This window comes from Hylaeus volcanicus, unplaced genomic scaffold (assembly GCF_026283585.1).
Source record: "Hylaeus volcanicus isolate JK05 unplaced genomic scaffold, UHH_iyHylVolc1.0_haploid 12221, whole genome shotgun sequence".
Taxonomy (NCBI): Eukaryota; Metazoa; Arthropoda; class Insecta; order Hymenoptera; family Colletidae; genus Hylaeus; species Hylaeus volcanicus.
In genome coordinates, this window is record NW_026533163.1 from 71,462 (window position 1) to 89,073 (window position 17,612).

The 17,612-nt window shown below is 32.1% G+C and overlaps 6 protein-coding genes and 1 long non-coding RNA gene across 22 annotated transcripts; 2 read left to right on the forward strand and 5 right to left on the reverse strand.

The window, feature by feature from the left end:
* Nucleotides 1–67: 67 nt before the first annotated feature.
* Nucleotides 68–2,232, reverse strand: LOC128883199 (uncharacterized). 2 transcript variants are annotated; one of them, XR_008458775.1, is made up of 5 exons: nt 2,091–2,232; nt 1,976–2,037; nt 1,719–1,924; nt 1,006–1,660; nt 68–905 (listed from the first exon to the last, which is right to left on the reverse strand). It is a non-coding gene; the product is annotated as an uncharacterized LOC128883199 (long non-coding RNA). The 2 variants fall into 2 exon arrangements; XR_008458776.1 differs by having other exon boundaries at nt 1,709–1,924.
* A 233-nt stretch (nt 2,233–2,465) lies between these two features.
* On the forward strand, nt 2,466–4,519 carry LOC128883191 (uncharacterized). 2 transcript variants are annotated; one of them, XM_054135294.1, is made up of 5 exons: nt 2,466–3,275; nt 3,332–3,613; nt 3,886–4,143; nt 4,198–4,308; nt 4,380–4,519. In XM_054135294.1, exons 1-4 carry the CDS (start codon nt 2,781–2,783, stop codon nt 4,300–4,302), a joined length of 1,140 nt encoding a protein of 379 aa, XP_053991269.1. In that variant the 5' UTR covers nt 2,466–2,780; the 3' UTR covers nt 4,303–4,308; nt 4,380–4,519. The 2 variants fall into 2 exon arrangements, with proteins under 2 accessions (XP_053991269.1, XP_053991270.1); XM_054135295.1 differs by having other exon boundaries at nt 3,886–4,111; nt 4,185–4,308.
* Nucleotides 4,520–4,615: 96 nt separating this feature from the next.
* LOC128883198 (histone H4) lies at nt 4,616–5,201 on the reverse strand. Its single transcript, XM_054135303.1, has one exon. The coding sequence runs from the start codon at nt 5,074–5,076 to the stop codon at nt 4,765–4,767; it is 312 nt and encodes a 103-aa protein (XP_053991278.1). The 5' UTR covers nt 5,077–5,201; the 3' UTR covers nt 4,616–4,764.
* Nucleotides 5,202–5,430: 229 nt separating this feature from the next.
* LOC128883189 (glutathione synthetase-like) lies at nt 5,431–8,756 on the reverse strand. 4 transcript variants are annotated; one of them, XM_054135291.1, is made up of 17 exons: nt 8,668–8,702; nt 8,406–8,608; nt 8,219–8,325; nt 8,056–8,137; nt 7,924–8,004; nt 7,811–7,875; nt 7,636–7,720; nt 7,529–7,580; nt 7,362–7,476; nt 7,077–7,307; nt 6,571–6,655; nt 6,366–6,521; nt 6,253–6,316; nt 5,985–6,171; nt 5,879–5,933; nt 5,728–5,831; nt 5,433–5,681 (listed from the first exon to the last, which is right to left on the reverse strand). In XM_054135291.1, the coding sequence occupies exons 2-16, from the start codon at nt 8,598–8,600 to the stop codon at nt 5,763–5,765; spliced, it is 1,629 nt and encodes a 542-aa protein (XP_053991266.1). In that variant the 5' UTR covers nt 8,601–8,608; nt 8,668–8,702; the 3' UTR covers nt 5,433–5,681; nt 5,728–5,762. The 4 variants fall into 4 exon arrangements, with proteins under 4 accessions (XP_053991263.1, XP_053991266.1, XP_053991262.1 ...); XM_054135289.1 differs by lacking the exon at nt 8,668–8,702 and adding an exon at nt 8,720–8,756 and having other exon boundaries at nt 5,434–5,681; nt 8,406–8,626; XM_054135288.1 differs by having other exon boundaries at nt 5,431–5,681; nt 5,734–5,831; nt 8,406–8,679.
* Nucleotides 8,757–8,890: 134 nt separating this feature from the next.
* On the reverse strand, nt 8,891–12,317 carry LOC128883396 (uncharacterized). Of its 2 annotated transcripts, XM_054135701.1 has the most exons (11): nt 11,490–12,317; nt 11,294–11,425; nt 11,030–11,238; nt 10,857–10,983; nt 10,736–10,801; nt 10,587–10,674; nt 10,323–10,531; nt 10,108–10,257; nt 9,280–10,037; nt 9,088–9,229; nt 8,891–9,041 (listed from the first exon to the last, which is right to left on the reverse strand). In XM_054135701.1, exons 1-10 carry the CDS (start codon nt 12,312–12,314, stop codon nt 9,091–9,093), a joined length of 2,703 nt encoding a protein of 900 aa, XP_053991676.1. In that variant the 5' UTR covers nt 12,315–12,317; the 3' UTR covers nt 8,891–9,041; nt 9,088–9,090. The 2 variants fall into 2 exon arrangements, with proteins under 2 accessions (XP_053991676.1, XP_053991677.1); XM_054135702.1 differs by lacking the exons at nt 8,891–9,041; nt 9,088–9,229 and having other exon boundaries at nt 9,324–9,459; nt 9,530–10,037.
* Nucleotides 12,318–13,119: 802 nt separating this feature from the next.
* LOC128883400 (uncharacterized) lies at nt 13,120–16,426 on the forward strand. 9 transcript variants are annotated; one of them, XM_054135711.1, is made up of 14 exons: nt 13,120–13,254; nt 13,300–13,353; nt 13,423–13,445; nt 13,528–13,627; nt 13,710–13,971; nt 14,027–14,095; nt 14,139–14,218; nt 14,271–14,391; nt 14,448–14,589; nt 14,649–14,840; nt 14,895–14,922; nt 14,989–15,079; nt 15,134–15,389; nt 15,440–15,575. In XM_054135711.1, the coding sequence occupies exons 5-14, from the start codon at nt 13,969–13,971 to the stop codon at nt 15,541–15,543; spliced, it is 1,086 nt and encodes a 361-aa protein (XP_053991686.1). In that variant the 5' UTR covers nt 13,120–13,254; nt 13,300–13,353; nt 13,423–13,445; nt 13,528–13,627; nt 13,710–13,968; the 3' UTR covers nt 15,544–15,575. The 9 variants fall into 9 exon arrangements, 5 of the variants coding, with proteins under 5 accessions (XP_053991686.1, XP_053991685.1, XP_053991684.1 ...); XM_054135710.1 differs by having other exon boundaries at nt 13,211–13,353; nt 13,852–13,971; XR_008458926.1 differs by lacking the exons at nt 13,120–13,254; nt 13,300–13,353; nt 13,423–13,445 and adding exons at nt 15,712–15,977; nt 16,032–16,426 and having other exon boundaries at nt 13,529–13,627; nt 15,440–15,651.
* LOC128883399 (mitoferrin-like) lies at nt 15,537–17,566 on the reverse strand. 2 transcript variants are annotated; one of them, XM_054135706.1, is made up of 6 exons: nt 16,631–17,560; nt 16,433–16,542; nt 16,057–16,183; nt 15,887–15,946; nt 15,788–15,839; nt 15,537–15,737 (listed from the first exon to the last, which is right to left on the reverse strand). In XM_054135706.1, exons 1-6 carry the CDS (start codon nt 17,402–17,404, stop codon nt 15,679–15,681), a joined length of 1,182 nt encoding a protein of 393 aa, XP_053991681.1. In that variant the 5' UTR covers nt 17,405–17,560; the 3' UTR covers nt 15,537–15,678. The 2 variants fall into 2 exon arrangements, 1 of the variants encoding a protein (XP_053991681.1); XR_008458925.1 differs by having other exon boundaries at nt 15,708–15,737; nt 16,046–16,183; nt 16,631–17,566.
* Between the last annotated feature and the right edge of the window lie 46 nt (nt 17,567–17,612).

The following is a 17,612-nucleotide window of genomic DNA, read 5'->3' on the forward strand; positions in this document are numbered from 1 at the left end:
CAAGAAAAAAGTTTACGCCTTTCAATTTTTTTGTCAATTTTGACCGTAAAAAAAAAAATTAATATAATGATAAGGTACGACAAAGTTTGTTAAAAGGCATGTTTTTGTAAAGCAATGTTGTTTTTTAAAAGAAAAAATTTTGAGAAATTCTTCTTTTTCTTCATGTAAAAAAACGAAAGTGAAAAAAAAGCATAAAAATTTTGTACACTATTAAACAATTAAAAACATAATAAAAAGCTGAATAGTATTTGTTTGTTACACCTTTTTTTAAGAATAATCGGAAAGGCTACCATGCAGCCGGCATGAATCAATTGCCAGTTATGAATTCGGACACGTTAAGAAGTGTCGAGAACCTAGAGACGTGAATGTTTTCTTCAGGCTATACAGGATAATGAAACGATTGATATTTGGTTTGAGAATATCTTGTAGGATAAACAAAGTAAGAAACGGCTTTTTTGGAGTTTTGCGATAAAAATGAGTTATTATGAAATTTTGTATCTAAACGTTGTAGATTAACGTATGTTAAAATACAGGAGTAAGCATTAAAAAGAAGCGATACAAACAAAGCGACGTGACCAGAAGATAGCGAAATGGTGTCTACAGGGCGTGTTCTAGGAATAAGTTGGGATTCAATTACAGATTGTGAATTATTGGAACACATGTAAAGAAAGACGATAGAAGCGGTTAAATAAATAACAAAAATAAAAATCTTTAAAAATAAAATTTGAGATGTGAAACTTGAGTTTCTTTTGAAGTTGCTATGTAAAACAAGAGACAAAATCATAGCTATCAATTCAAGACCTATAATTAAAATGAGGCAACATAAAAGCACATAGCTTGCGTTCGTAAATTGCTTTAAATTTCTACACAATTGACTTGAGAATAAAAAAGTACTTCCTGGTAACCTAAAAAGAACGAAAACAATACATTTTATTATTTTTTTTTTGAAAAAAAGGAATTCACAAAAACCTAAAATTATTTTGTTTTGAGTTTTAAAAAACTTACCCGCAAATAATATTGGATCCTTGTTCTAATGGCACGCCGTTGATTTGAGCAACAAACTTTCGACACGCTGTAACATAGCTTCCATTTGTTGACGACATATAAAGCGGGAATAGCCCTTTAAATGGTCGACAAGGTGAATAGGAATAAAGTCGATAAAGTGAGAGAACAAAAATGATTCCATTGTTACCAGGTAATGTAGATGTAAAAATAGAGTACGACGGAGCTAGAAGGCATAAAACAGAATAAATGATACATAAACATTTACACGTCAAATCTAGGAATATATAGGTAGCATATTTCATTGCATCGATTTTTTAAACACTTCGATACGAAAATTGATAACAATTGAATAGTCTAAAATATTTATGTTTCAAATCAGAGAATTTATTATGGGAAAAAATGTTTGCTGTGTCAAGTCAACAAAAAATTAGGATTTTGAAAACATGCTGTACTAAAGAGTTTGCCCCATTGAAAAAGAACGGTATTCAATTAAAAAAAATAGTGGATAAGATTTTAACACAAAAAATACACATAAATTTTTTTCTTAACGAAAAAAAACGCTGGTAAGCTTGGCAACATGACTGATGAACAGATTGTACCACAAACATCGTTGTTTTTAATAAATGACATTGATCCGTGAATAAGAATATAAGATCTAGGAAAAAAATTAAAAAATATATAAAACGAAAATTGTTTTGCTTACGGTTTAATACCTAATACATATGAATACGAGAATAATTAGATGCTATTTGTTTTGTTTTCACACTAGAGACGAAATAAATCATTTTACAGAAGCCATTCATAGCAAGGGGATGTCACTGTTCTAAGGACAAAGATGTTGCGTGATTGTACAATTCAGTATTATGCTTTTGTATAAGAGAATTTTGATTCCGTGCATGCTTCAACTGCATATTGAGCTCTGAGAAAATGGGGTAAGTGAAATGTGTTATAGAAAAACCTTGTATGTCACCTTCTATTTTATGATGCGTTTGAATGATAAAATCGACAAGCTGCTCGTTCGTTGTATGTTTTCTGCAGAACATGGTAGCATATATATGAAGACGGTCATTTTTATAAAAACTCACAATTTTAATAACGCAGCATCAGCGGAATTTATTCGGTGTGAAACTTTTTTCATTTACAGCAAAATTTTTGTTTTGTTTTTCTTGAAAACTATTAACCTGTTTTTATTAAAGGAAAAACAGATTTAGTGAAAAATAAAAAAGACTTGTAACGTTGGTTTTCAAGTGTCCACAGTTAAAAAAATGTTGAACAGTTCGGATGCTGCACCTGTTTGTATGTTCGAGACATGAAGAGAAGAACGCTCGAACTGTGTGGCGCCTCATCATTTATGTATTTGTGATATTTTCTTTTGTGAATTAAAAGTTTTAGAAAAACAGTTGAAAAAGATTTTTACATATGAGTCGTTCATAATTATTAAGTTGTTACCGCATAAAAAAATAATTTACTTCACAAAAACTAAAATGAAGTAACAGAAGCAAATTTGCTCATTCAAAGCAATTTTTTCTTTTGTACTGAAAAAGCAACTATGACTGTCACGAACATTAAAATGTCGGATGTCTATAAAAATCAACCTAACATTTTTTGATGACTGCATGTTGTTGTGATCAGATATGTCAATCTGATATTAAAGTTTTTTTTTTCCGCGTGAATTTTCCTAAAACATTGTTTTTACAGTGAATAAAAATCGATTCACTGAATATTAAGTATTAATTTTTAACGTGTTTGAGTATTAAAATGACTGAAACTTGATTATGAAAATGTTTCGTGTTGCTAAAAATGGTTTACAACGGCATTCTATACTTGATTTATCAAGATGCCATAATGAAAATCCTGAGGTTACTGAAATACCACTAACGTCATCTTTTGAACCGCAATACCCTCGACGAATTGTCGCATCTAAGCGTCGACCAGGAATGGCAAGAAATGAGTCACAAACTCTTTTCAATTTAGAAAACGCAGCAAATAATAAAGTATCACAACAATCCTTAGTGCAAAATTATGCTACACCAGAAAATAAAGATGCTATGGGGAAGATCTTAGAAGACAATTTACTTTGTGTTCGACAGAATGATACAAAACAAGAATTCAACGAAGTGTCTGAAAAAGGTGATGTTTTTTCTTACGCCGCTACAAAAGTGGTGAAACAAGCTTTGGAATCTTATAAAGAATTAAAAACACGTTCTTGCACAGTTTACGAACCTGTTGTTACTTTCAAGTATCTTTCAGCTTTCCCTGCTTTGTTTCATGTAAGACAACAATATGATTTTTTTTTAAAATGCTTTTCATGTCTTTTCTTCCTAAGGATGCTGTCAACTATTTCAAAACGCAATCAAAAGAGCTTCAAACGACGGTCACTTCTTTTTGTCATGATAAAGAAGAAAGTCAACAATCCACTGATACTTTCATGCACCGAATACCCCTCTTTTCTAGTATTATCACACCTACCATGCTTTCACACAGTTTCAATGACACTCTAAAAAAAACAACACATGAAATTTCTTGCGAGTCACTTGTGGAGTCACTTGAAAGTCTTCGATTAGCTTATGAAAACAAGTTGTTGGAACTTGATAAGATTGATTCTTTGGTAAGATATATTTGACAAATTCCATCGTCTTTATTACTCGGTAATCTAGAGAGTATTTGTTGTTTTAACAATACATTTTCATTGAAAAAACGGTCCACTCTGCTCGTTTTCAACTTTCGAGATTTAACACAAACCTGTATTTTTTTTCAATAGATTATTGTAACGCTTGATTATACGTGAAAGCTAACTTAACATGTTGAGTTGGTATTTAAAAAAAATTCTTATTGCGATATAATTATGTTCAAATGTTTCTTAATATGTCCATGTTTTAGATAGTGACTCTCATTTATGGAGTTGAAAGTGAACATACAGCATTATATGAATATCAAAAAACTTGGCTGGAACAAATTAAAGGAAAGCAAACGCAGGTCAAAGATTCATCATTGACACAAATCATTAGCGAAGAAACGGTTTTACCGCAATGGTCTGCAAAGGAACTGGAAAGATTAGAAAGTTTGGAAAAAGCTAAAAAACTCGTTCTAACTTTCTGTTCAAAAGGTACAGACATATGTCACGAATTAGATGCAATGGTAGGCAGGCAACATTCGAGAAATGTTAACCATGTTCATAGAGTACCCTTTTAGATACGGGAAGAGTTGGTACTTCTTGTCTATTATGTTCACAGTCTACAAAAACGTCAAGTTGACGATATCGCAGCTGAAAAATTCATGCTAAACACCAAGAATTAGATCAAGGTAACAAATTCTGTTAACGCTTTTTATATATAAAGTTTTTTGCATGAAATCAAACCTATCGTTTTATTTAGATAAAAATTTATTTGTAAATAAAGCGCAGTCCTAAAACTTTGTTTACAAATTTAAGCGAGAAGCACAATATCTTCCAATCAACTTTAAAAACAATTCTTTGAAAACAGAAAAGTAATGTATATTAGACACCAAGATTCGTAAAGACCAGAAAAAATAAAAAGTACTATTCCAAAAAAAAAATTTGTTGCAATGTAAAATTTTCTATCAATTTGTTCTCAATTATTTAACATAAAAATTTACGGCTTCTAGAGAAGCCTTTATAAAAAATTATTATTTAGAAATTTTCAATACAAAAATTTCTAAATAATAACTTAAGTTTGTACAACATTACTCAGACATATTGCTATATAAAAAAAACAAGACGGGGTGACAATGCTTCAAAAATTAACCACCAAAACCATAAATTGTTCTTCCTTGACGTTTTAAAGCGTAGACAATATCCATAGCAGTTACTGTTTTTCTTCGAGCGTGCTCAGTGTACGCGACGGAATCTTTAATAACATTTTCCAAAAACGTTTTTAAAACACCACGAACTTCTTCATAAATTAATGCTGAAATTCGTTTAACACCACCACGACGTGCTAAACGACGTATGGCAGGTTTCGTTATGCCCTGAATATTATCACGTAAAACTTTACGATGACGTTTCGCTCCACCCTTCCCTAATCCTTTACCACCTTTACCTCGTCCTGACATTTCCTTTGATTATTTATGAAAAATACTATTATTTTTATAGCTTTCAAGAGGATGTTGATTGTGTTGCACTCGTAGAGAAACTGAAACATAGGCGAGACAGATAGAAAAACATGCACTGTGTTGGGTCATTACCTCATGGCCCAAGATTTTGGGCAGCCCTAGTCAATGCATCAGTACAATATTAGAGGTATTCCTTCCTAAAATAATGGTTTAATATTTAATTTATTTGTACACGACTTTTTTGTATTAAAATAAAAAATGCCGGATTATAATTTTTTGAAACATAAAAAAAATTAACGTGGTGTTTTGTAATTGTTATATCAACATAAAACACATTACAATTAGTTTTTTAAAAGAAATTGAATAGTTTAATTTATCAAATTTTGTACGATTCTTGAAATGTAAATTACCCGTAAATTATAAACAAATAGTACTACGCTAATCTATTTAAGCGTCAAATTGTGTTGTCTTATGAACATTTTTTAAAAATGCAGAAAATGAAGAACCTAAAAAGATATGCTTTAATGTAGTGTAATGGAGTGTTTTATTAATATTATTCTGCTTTACGAAAACTTTGGCTTATTACAAAAGTATCCTCCTGGACTCTAGACAATATTTCAGAATAGTTGCAATTGACATAATTCTGTATACTTTTACGATTTTACAAAAGCAAAAGCGTCAATGTTTTAATAAAGTAGAGGGTAATCTAAAAATGCGGACCCTATAGTTACACCGCCAGAACGAAGATGAGCCTCCTACAGTGAACAATGTATAAAAAAGATACACTCTTCATCTAACATACTTTAGTTCGTAAAAGATGTCCGGCAGATTTAACTTCGCAAAGACCGTTTTGTGAACTGTAACAATTTCAATTGATATGATACATATTTGAATGAATACTCTCTTACGAAATAGTCGTAGTGAAAAATCCTAATTCAGAGACTGTACGTTCCTTTACCGTGATTGATTCTGCCGAAGAAATCGAAATTGATTGATGCTGATCAGAGTGAATAAATCGCATAAGACAGTAGCATGACTTTTCCGAAGAGGATTCACAACCGAAATCCTGGCAATGTTTCAGTATGTCTAAGCATTCTATAAATAGAAAAAACATAATCGTTTTTCACTTTGATTGAATTTAAAATTGGTTTACACGGAAACATGAAAAAACAGTACCGCTTCCATAAAGAATTTCGGAACCGCCTTCTTGTTGCGATTTTAAAACAAAATTATTTGGATTCTGATACAAAAAGTATAGACTATGCTTTTTTCATAATTTTAAATTTTACTTTTAAGGCTTCTGCAACGACTTTTCTTGTTTTTTCCGAAGAAGAATAATCGCTCAAATTAACATGATCCACTGCCACCGACGTTAATATTTTTGTCGCCTTGTCAATATCGGGTGAACGCAACACATGAATGAAGTTCAACCATTTTGATTGCATCTAAAAATACAAAGATTTACAAACTTAAACGTTAATGTTTTTCCAATACTTTTTTAAAACCAGAAAGCTGATGGTACACATTTGGACATTTGATAGCATCAGAAAACTCGAACAACTCTCTTAATTTCCAACATCTACAATGAAATGTTGCGTTTTAGAAAAATGCTTTTTCATAATGTTGCCAAAAACAAAAGGTTTTTTTTAGTAAAAGAAAACTGTACATTGATACTCGTTTATCGTAAGCTTCTTTTTTTTCTTACAAGCATTAAACTAGAGAAAAAAATACTAAAACATATGCTTTAAGAAGATTAGTGTCTTAAAGTGAATGATGAAACGTTAGCAACAATACAGATAAATGAATACCTAACATATAAAGTAGAATTGAAAGACCGAATTTTTAGGATCAACGCGTTCAATTGGTGAGTGTCAAAAAAAACGAAAAGCACTTAAAACCCCTTTTCGCTTACAAGCAAAGAAAAAGTTAAAAACAATGTAATAAAAAGCTTACTATCATTAGATACTCGAGTCACTTTTTCTTAAAAAACAAGAACTTACTTATGATGATCACACGAATAATCTGACGGGTCATACCCTGTACGGTAATAAATGAGCGCGATTTCATAAAATTGTTTTATATCATATAGAATGAGACGCCCAGGAGAAAAAGGACTATTCAAATCAATTAACGTTGGACTGATCGAATTCACGTTAAGGGGAATGAGTGAAAGGTATGGGAATCCTTCACAAGTTGTTTTTGTCACCATATAACAAAGTTCCGCAAAGCTCCTAAAAAAAACTCAACTACTATACAACATGATAAACTAAACAGAGAGTTATGACTTTCGTAATACAGGGACTTGTAAAGCTTCAAGATAAATTTGAAGAAAATTCTGATCCATTTGATTTTTTTCCTTATCAGATACAACAAATAAGACAGCTGGTAGGCAATTGTCGACTAATTAAAACAAAAAAAAGTTTTAAGCTTTCTATCAAACATGACGCACTACCGATGTTGTTTTTATGCTTTTCGATATACATATCATAGACATTCTTCATACTCTATGAAGAATTTATAAGAAAATTCCCCGGAATATTTTTTGAAAAAACAACGTACGGAAACAGTCGAACTTAAAGCGGAATTTGAAGGTAAGTGGAATTCGTCACGATCACGAGAACCGAATAATTTACGCAAAACGTTTCTATTATAAAAAAATGGTAAGAAAATTTAATCTAATTTTTTACCCAGTTAAATAAGCTACAGAACATGTTGTGGAAGAAACAACAATCACCTGTAGTAAGATTCTAATTTGCAAGCAATAGATCCATAACTAACGGATATAGTATTTATTTCAACCTTAAGCATCGTCGCAATATAGATTAATAAGCAGATATTTCGTTCTACCTGAGCTAGTGGAATTTCGTCTGAAGAAGATAGAAGATAATCGGATCGAAAGACGCCAAACAAAATATCATCAGAAAGTTTCTTCATAACAAGAAATTATAGTAAGAAAGAAAAACGAGGAATTCACTTTACGCGTTGAAAAGGCTCAGAACCATAACATCGCTTAGCAATGGTCACAAGTTGGTAAATGAATTCCTCACCCGGACCATTCTCTCTAAAACCAAATTTTACCGTAGAATTTTGTATACATTCTTAGCTCGAGAAAAAATTATTGAAAAAAAAAAAAAGATTTTACATTTCATGCAAAATTTCAAGATATTCAGGATAATACAGTAACTTAGTTAAGAGTTCCGTGTATAAACGACTTGCTATTTCACCTTGATAAAATGATTTTTTGGGAATCTAAACTCATGAAAGAAACCCCATTATTTCTTTTAAAAGCTACTTTCTGCGTTACTAGTGTTTTGTAAACGAAAGCTTACTAAGGACGGTAACAAAGAGAAAGGGATCAAATATGTGGATTTTAACGAAGGAGGGTTTTTGATAAAACATAAACCATTCGTCCATGCCCAACGAGTTGCATAGTCTACAAGATCTTTCAATAAAAGATCATAGGTGTTGGATTGATGACTACTAGCATGGTATATTTCAGAATATGTTTTTTTAATAAAATCCATTTGAGATTCTGAACTTTGCAGTACACCTAATTTATCAGTTCTATGAGTATTCATCTTTTTCTAGTACCAACTTGCTGATATATATAGAAGGAAAAACAAAGATTAAACGGTAATCTTACCCGTAACAACGAACACGTTCTTGTGCTATTATTTGATTACCGTACGTTCCCTTATGGTGCTTTCAGTAAAACAGCGTATACTGTAACCTGAAACAGATGCTTATGTTTCGATTTAGGACTCTATAATTTGTACACATCTTGAATTAAAGTGTTTTTTTTGTATACAATGTACCAAAAGCTAACAAACTTTGAAAACATTATGTTTTAAAAAAAATGTCAATTTTCCATTAACAAATGTTTTTATTATAGCAAGTTTTAAAAAAATGTAAAGTCAGAAAATTATTTGGGGCATTTCATTGATTTGCATTCTAACATTGTCTTCCTAATACACCGTACATTCAAAGAAAATCCAGTATCTAAATCCTTACTTTTTACACTGTATCGGGTTTTTCTGTAGCGTATTCATGGAATTGACGGCTTGTAAGTGGATGTGGAGACGGATCTTCAAGTTGTTCTTGATTTTCTAGGCGCAAAGGACCGAAGATCTTTCCGTTTAACGTATGAGAACGTCTTAAGTTTTCAAGAAATTGTTAAAAAGAAATCAAACTATTCTATCTTACCTGACAATGTGTTCTGTAGAAAACAAGTGCTTGAGGGGAGAAACTGATGAACTAACAGAGAACGAAGATGCTTTTACATATGGTAATAAAGGATCGCGTAAGCTTCGACGTGTACATTGTTGATCATTACACAAAACGTCGTCAAACGGTCTTGTTACTTTAAGGCTTTCAGTTACTGCACTATGTTTTGTTAGACAATTTGACATAAACGATAGATTTGCTCGAGTCTTTTGCTTTTGAAGTCTATTACGTAATGTTATGAAGGCCTCTGAGAAACTTTTTTTGTCAGTTGTTTTCTTAGATAAACTCAATGAGTCTTGTGTAGCACAAAATGAGGAAGGTTTTTCTTTATTTATTGGATTGCACTTAAGAGGATTCACAGCGTTCCCTTTACTATCACAAAAGCAGCTCTCGATCACATCTCCGCCTTTATTTGATTTGTCAGCGTAAAGAGTCGAAAAAAAAGGCCTTGACCACACGCGCTTTTCTCTTGCCAATTTCGGGGGCGTTATTGCGAAGAGTGTAGGTGAGTTAGTTTGAATGGCCAACGATGAGGCCTCTTCGTTGCGTGATTCTACTGTTTCCTCGTCTACTAAAGACGTGGTCGTTTCATTCATCGGCAAGGGAATGGACGTATGATGTAACCATGGTGTTGCCGCATTTGGAAAAGTTGATTCTCTTCTATTAAATGAGGGCGGTGTGGTTGTCTTTTTTGAAAATGATTTGACCTCATCTCGTAAAAGCGGTGTAATTGGTTTCTGTTAGAACGACAACGTATCGCTTATTGACCACAGTAAAGCTGTCTTCATAAAAAATCGCAATCGTTACCTTGATACATGAGTTTAGGATTGCGTCTTGTGACGACAATAGTTCGTCACTCGACATCTCGATTAGATTGCGGCTTGGATTTTTCATTATCCGTAATGTGGAAACAATGTGAAACCTTTTTTCAGCCGGGAACTGAAGAGGGTTTCCCTTCTGCAAACAGTTTATTCATTCGTCTACTTTGAAATTTAACACGTAAAAATGACATTTCTTTTGACCTTAAGATGAAAAGAGCCATTGGGCACAATACAATTGTTTCTTGAGAAGCAAGCCTTCATATTAGTCGTACTAGGTTGTCCAACTCTTTGTGTCGATGAAGTCACACGGCAAGACCCCAGTAAAAGCTTACGACATTGCAACACCGTAACTTCAAAAGAACTGGAACCCTTTAGGCAATGAATAAGTTGTTCACGAGTTAGTTGTGAACCTAACACAGATTGAAAAAGAAGAAATTTCGAATAACAAAAAAAAAAAAAATTAACCTGATATTTGTCCAATCGCAGCATCCACGATTTTGTTAACGCAGGGTGAAGAGGAGTTTTGGATGACAAAAGAAAGGAATTCTTCCCACTACAACGTTACAATTAGAGTATAACACCTTGATAACCAAAACTTCTTTGTAGAAACTTACGTTTAACAAGCATTGTGCCATTGCTCCCGTTGTTGAAGTTGGCATAACAGAAGGTGATAAAGTAATCTACGAGTCGCATTTTCCACAATTCATAATTTGAAAAAGTCATTTGAGGGCTTACTTTTGCAAAAGAAGTTGCAATTTCAATAAGTTTTTCTGGACATCCTGAAAAAACTGAAGATACAACAATTGTTTTTGATATACCTCCCAACAAATCTTCCAAAATACAACTGAACAAATGCGTAGGCCTAAAAAAAATGCTTTACGGAAGTATATGAAACATTCTGATCCAACCTTAAAAACCCTTTGATACTATACCGTGGCTGTTGCAAAAGCGCTAGTAAACTATCAAGCACTACCGTTTGACGAGAAATGACGCCTTGGCACTGTACTTGAAGAAAAGAGAATTTTGAAAGCTGAGATTTCGGTACAGGGAAATAATCACGGCAGGTGTCACAATACACGGAACAAAGTACAGCGTAAGATATATCAGAAGGCAACGTCTGAGATGATTCTTGTTTATTCAAAATTTGACAAAGAAAACACAAAACAAATGACCTTTCTCCTTTTTTCTATAGTTTCCAGGTAATGGTCTACTGCATCTTCATCTAATAAGTTAAAAAACGTCACATTCCTAAGATCCAATAAGTCGCTTGCATTTGAAAAGCTTATTTCAAGTTCATTACCACTCTAAAACATAACACGCAAAACCTTTCAGCAGTAATGGACGATTAAAAAACAAAACCCAAAGTACCTCAGATAATGCGTCAATTATATGTTGCGTTGTTTCATCTAATGGCATTAAGATACAGCAAGCAAACAGACGACGTAGAACAGGGTACTCAGTCTCTTGATGAACAGGTTCACTAAAAAGTATGTTTTTATACAATAAATGTGTATTTGTAGATATCCATTGACGTTGTAAAGAAGGTGATAGAAATGTAAGCTTTCCTTTGTTCCTTGTCGCAGTAGAAAGTTTTAATGTATTTTGCATATAAGAAACCATTTGCAGAAGAATTTTTTTTAACATTTTAGAATATAGAACAAATGAACTGGTTGGTTCACAATGTTGTGTGGAAACAAGATCGATGAGAGCACTATTAAGTCCATACTTAAAAAAATTTTCAACATTAAGATATAACATATTATGATAAAATGAATCCAATTCTTCAGGGCAACTTAATCCAAGCAATTGAAGTTTTGTACCTTTTGTTTTTTTTTCTTCTGGATTTTTAAAATTTTGTGACGAAGGAACGATTGAACCTACAGTAAATACTTTAACGGAACACATTGGTTTCACCTTTGTTGAAAATTGTTCTTTTTCTAAAACATGAAACCATTCCTCTTGTATGTCACATTCGTTGTTTCTACTAGAAGATCTTTCCTTAGCATCATTTAGTGCACAATAGGGTTGATTCAGTGAATAGTGGGTTCGATAATTTTCAGCCTGCCAAATCAGAACAGATGTAACGCGATCATTAGCTTCCATGTCGTCTCCTGCTAGTGGCACAAAACTGAAATCCTTAAAACAATTCTTTTGCTCTGTACTTAAAGTGGATGAAGTCCTAGTAAAAGACATAGTACTTTGCTATAAATTTCTTTGTTGAATTTCAGCGGAAATTTTTCAGTGGCTTGTTAAAAAATTTATGAAAAAAAATTACCAAAAAGAAATAAAATGTATGGATACCAAACATTCTATTAGTACATGATAAAATAAATTAGTAGGTAGGAAAATTTATATAGTGAAGTAAATTCATATTGATTCTATGTTGACCTAACACATCGATTCAATAAAGAAATGTGTTCATTGTTTAACACATTTAAGGACTCGTAAAATATACAAACTGTGACGGCAATATAAGATTTCTGTAGATCGCGAATAACACGGGTTTAAGAAAAAAAACAATTTAATAACCATTCTTTATATATTCTTCACCAATTCCTATCTGGATTTTTTAAGAAACGATAAGACTATGAAATGGGTGAAATAGTATGAGTCTTTCAAACCTACAACTTTTAAAATTCTTAGATTCCTTTCAAAATGACTAAAAATAGAAACTACTTTGCTGACTCGAACTCCTTGTCAGCCCCTAAGCCTGCTCGTACATACGCTTTCGACTTAAATTCAATAATAGGAGTGTTGTGCTTTTTAGGATCATACCCCATCCCAGTCAAAGTTGCTAAACCAAACTCCTCCACCGGAACACTATCATAGGATGTTGCCGAAAATTCTGGTAAATGTTGAATTTCTAAGGAAAACGCATCCTTTTCATCTTTATAAGATTGCCTAGCTTTTCTTAAGGCATTTGACCGCAGTATACACTGTAAAGATGATTTATCAAGTGAATTTAAGGAAATAAGATTTTGATCGTACAAATCCCGCCACTTTGTAATGGATTCGAAATCTGGACAAAGAGACGAATCACTATCGGATAACCCTTCCACTGATTTTGTCTCGTATTTTAAGACCACTTCGTTATTATCACTCACATCTTTATCAGAATGGTTTTTTAACGAATGTAACTTTTTTGCTTCATTGTCATTTTCATTTAAAATGTTCCCAGTTCCTAAATACTTTATAGAATGAGTTGATTTTTTTTGTTTTTCTCGGTGACTCGGTAACAAAAGACGATTTTTACACTCAATAATTAATTGTTTTTTTCTGTAATCTTCCTTTACTATTTCAGTAAAACCTTTCGAACTTAAAGAGGTAACACATGACCGAAGTTGCACATCGGACGGACATTTTTCAGCTTGTATTTCAAATATATCTTTTACATTTTTCATCTTAGATTCATTTAACACTGTTCTGTCACTGGTACTCAACTTGTTTGTTTTTTGAGCCGTTTTCTTTATATTAAAAGAAATTCTATTCACTGTCATTTTACCTACGTAAGTGTCAAAAATTTCTTGAGGCCACTCATCAGTAAATGGTTCTGTTTCTGCATGTTGAACGAATGACTGTTAAAAGTAGTTATCATAAACGTTTTTGCATTAAATAACCCATTTGTATAAACGATAAATGACCGTGATTCTCCTTGTGACAACAACCATATCCAAAATACTTTTATGATATCTCAAAGCTTTAAAATGGTGTTAATTGTGTTTCATTTTAGGGAAAAATCACTGCTACCGCTGCATTTATAATTTAAAAAATAAATTTTTCAATTTCAAATAAAATCATATAAAATTGAAAGGTGCTTTCTACACGTTAATTAGGTACCTCACTTTCAATGGTATTGTTTATAAATTACTTCGTCATGTTAAAATGAGCTTTCATGAATAAAGTAGAATCATAATGTAGATTTTTCTTTGGTTATAACACAGCAAGAAATTATTAAACATGGACCATCTTTAGATGTAAGCAGTCTCGGGTTTCACTTGTTATCATGTATTTTTATAGAAAACGCTTAAAAGATACGTGTTGGGTTATTGCGCTGTAAGACACTATGATTTGATAGCATTAAAGAATACCTTATCAAAGTAAGATACGCTTTATACAAGAAATTTAAATTGACACAAATCTTTTTGACAGTTCGGGAATTCACGCTTCATTTCTGGATGATAAAGAACATATTCTGCATTTTAATTTGTTAGAATTTCATTTATACCACGATTTCCAACGAAACAAAGAACGTTTGAATGAAATTTCTAAGGTACAAATATTTTTATACTTATGTACAATTTCCTTTACTCTATTTTATCTTAATAGGTTCACAGTTTTGTTTTAGAAAATGGAGTTTTTGTGTGTTGGGGTCTTATGAATGAGCTTCATTTAACAGATAAAGAAGCAGTTGAATTCATGATCAAAGAAGCCCATTCACCTATTTTAGAATTTCTCGATCGATTTTCCAGTAACACTATTATGAAAATATTTTATTTATCTCATAAACCTTAAACCTTTGCTTGTCAGATGGTATTTGGCCCCCTTCATGGAGTCGTATTGATATATTACCTTATTATCATATTTTACCACTGTCTCACCAAAATGTTTCAAATTTTTCTATTAACGCAAAAAATAATTTTGAATTCCAAAAACAAGTTAGAGATGAACTTCTTGCAGCATCCTTAGCCTTTGGAACATCTTGTCGACTTTGCGTTTATGGTAATTCATTTATTTCTTGAATGGTTTCAGCGTGTCTGTGTTTCCGTTTTATAGAAAATGCAGTGGATCACGCTATTTTAAAGTAATCCATAATCAGCGGTGTCATAAACCTAAAAACAATGTTTTCTTCTATTAACGGTCTTTATAGATTTGATGCATTACCTTCACAACTAGCCTCGAATAAATTTGATCAGCATTTCATCTATGGCAGTTCTCAAATACGTAAAATACGGCAATGGGTTATGTTTTTTACACTCATAAATTCAAAACCTAATTTTTTTCGTCTGTGACAGGTTGGAGAAATTTATGCCATCACTGTCGTGATTAACATCGCTGAAGGTTTATTTTACATAGTTATCTCTCTTTTCACATTTAATTCATTAGACTTCCTAGATGTACCTGAATATTTTTGGCATCATGATATCTATCAACCAGTTTGGCAACGTATTCATCAATACTTTCAATTAGACAATCGTATAAAGGTTTTGAATCTACGATTAAAATGTTTAAAAGATGTTTTAAAAACGATCGCTCGACGTCGCGTTTCAGGTACACCTTGCACTGCACACTCTTTTACATATTTTCACTTTAACTTGTAGCACAGAGCCATTATCTTTCGTTTTGCGTCATTGTTCTTCTAGTCATAGGATTGTTATTATTGGTGCTTGAAGAGTATATTGATATTTCAAAATTTTTTTCTTAAATAAGTTTTGTTATTTTGATAGCAAAGCAGTTTTTTTTTAATTACAATACTGCAAAAAATGTATTGTTTTATATTTTCATTCAAGTTATCTTCTAACAAATATTTGAGGTTTTATAATTCCCATTATGTTTACTATCAGTATCTATATTCATTTGTTACTGGATGTAGGTATGTCTTAACATTTTCATACGTTCCTAGAGGAAGTTTACAATGCAACAGAATTTATAGTATATTTGGAAATTACCCCAACAAATAGCAGCTGACGGGGCTGTAAATAAAAGTCTTAAGAAAGCACCCTAAAAACAGAACAAATTCGTGTTTAATATTTTTGTCATAATATTACCCTCCAAAAAACTTTGTATCCTTCTTCCTTAAAAAGAAGCTTTGCCGTTGTCTTGAAATTCTAAAATAAAAATTTTATTTTTATTGAAAAGGTAAAAAATAATTAAAACAATATATTGACAATAAAATGATTTATTGATAAACAGAATGGAGTAATTACTAATAAAGTACTGTATAACGAGGCGTTTGCACGTTGCCTTGATTTCCATGTATCACAGAAGAGGGAAAGTGTGAAGACGGCATAGTCCAAGGTTTTCGTTGATTTTTAAATGAAAAAAACGGTTCTTTACGGAAGAATCTATTTTGAAACATGGCATTAGTCACAAATGTACAAATATGTACACAAAGAAAGGAGAATAGATAAAGATAGAGAGATAGAAAGACAAAACCATATAGTTAAAAAGAGAGCAAGAAACAGAGAGAAAGACAAACTGAGAAAGAAAGTGAAAGATATAGAAAGAGAAGGCAAAACAGAGAGGAAAAGACAAAGAAATAGAGAAAAAAAGGAGAGTTTGTAGTAAAAAAGAAAAGTGAGAAAACCCTATACTTATTAAAAGATATCTCTTTCGACTCTTCAAAAGTCCTGGTTACAAAAGGAACCGTCGGAAGCCTTTTCAGTGACTCACAATGTATCACAGAAGAACTAGTTGGATAAGACTTGTTACGTATAAAGTCATAAAAAAGTATAATTTGAAAGTGAAATACAAACAATTACTTTTTCCATATTTGGTAAAAAATATTGTACCTTGTTTAAATTATTTAATGAATAAGATTGTGTTTGAAGCCGCGTTTTGATAACATCTAATGGTGTTGTACAAATACCAGCTAAACCACCCGCGATACCAGCAGTGAAAAAATGTAAGTAAACAAGCTTGTGAGTATTTAGAAAGTAGGTATCAGATGTTTTTGTTGTGAACGATGGCCAAATGAAACGACGTAAAGCTTCATTAGCTGTTACAAAAATAGCGCTAAAAGGTACATTCATGAGAAGAATTGTTCCAAGACTACGATAAAAACTTGAAAGTCTTCCATGAATATATAATTTATGACAGCATTGTAAAGCACTTTTATGATAACCTAATTGTAACCTTTGTTTGATAACATCAACAGGTGTTAAAATTAAATCATGCGCTAGAGTTGAAAAGGCACCACATAAACTTGACCGAATGATTGTATCTGTACCCAACATGGATTTCGACAATTCATATACAGAGAACAACGCTATATGAGCAGGAATGCAGCCTATACATAAAGTTGGCAAACCACGAAATAAACGAAAAATGTACTTTTTGTCAAAAAAAGACCAATATTTGAGTTGTGATGAACAATTACGTGTCGACACACTGACGGACTGGAGTCGAGTTTTGAGTGTATCCAATGGATATACAAAGGAATGTTCTGCAACGCCAGCTGAACTTCCTGCAATAACGTGAACCCAAAAAGGGGTATCATGTTTCCATGATTCCCATTCAAATTGTTCCATAAAACTAGAAGAGTCCTTTTTCGCTGTCATGTTCATGCAACAAAAACAGAAGAAAAAAAATTATCAGAGAAAGAGAATTTGTATAAATTTAATATACAAAGGAGAATAAAAAATACGTTATCATGTTATTTTTTTCATTCGTTTTTTTTTCTATAAACTAGCCAAAAAACTAAAACTTCGTTCATGATTCTTTTTTCAAAAGTTATGAAACGATTATTGGTTTTTTGAAATAAAAAAAGAGTAA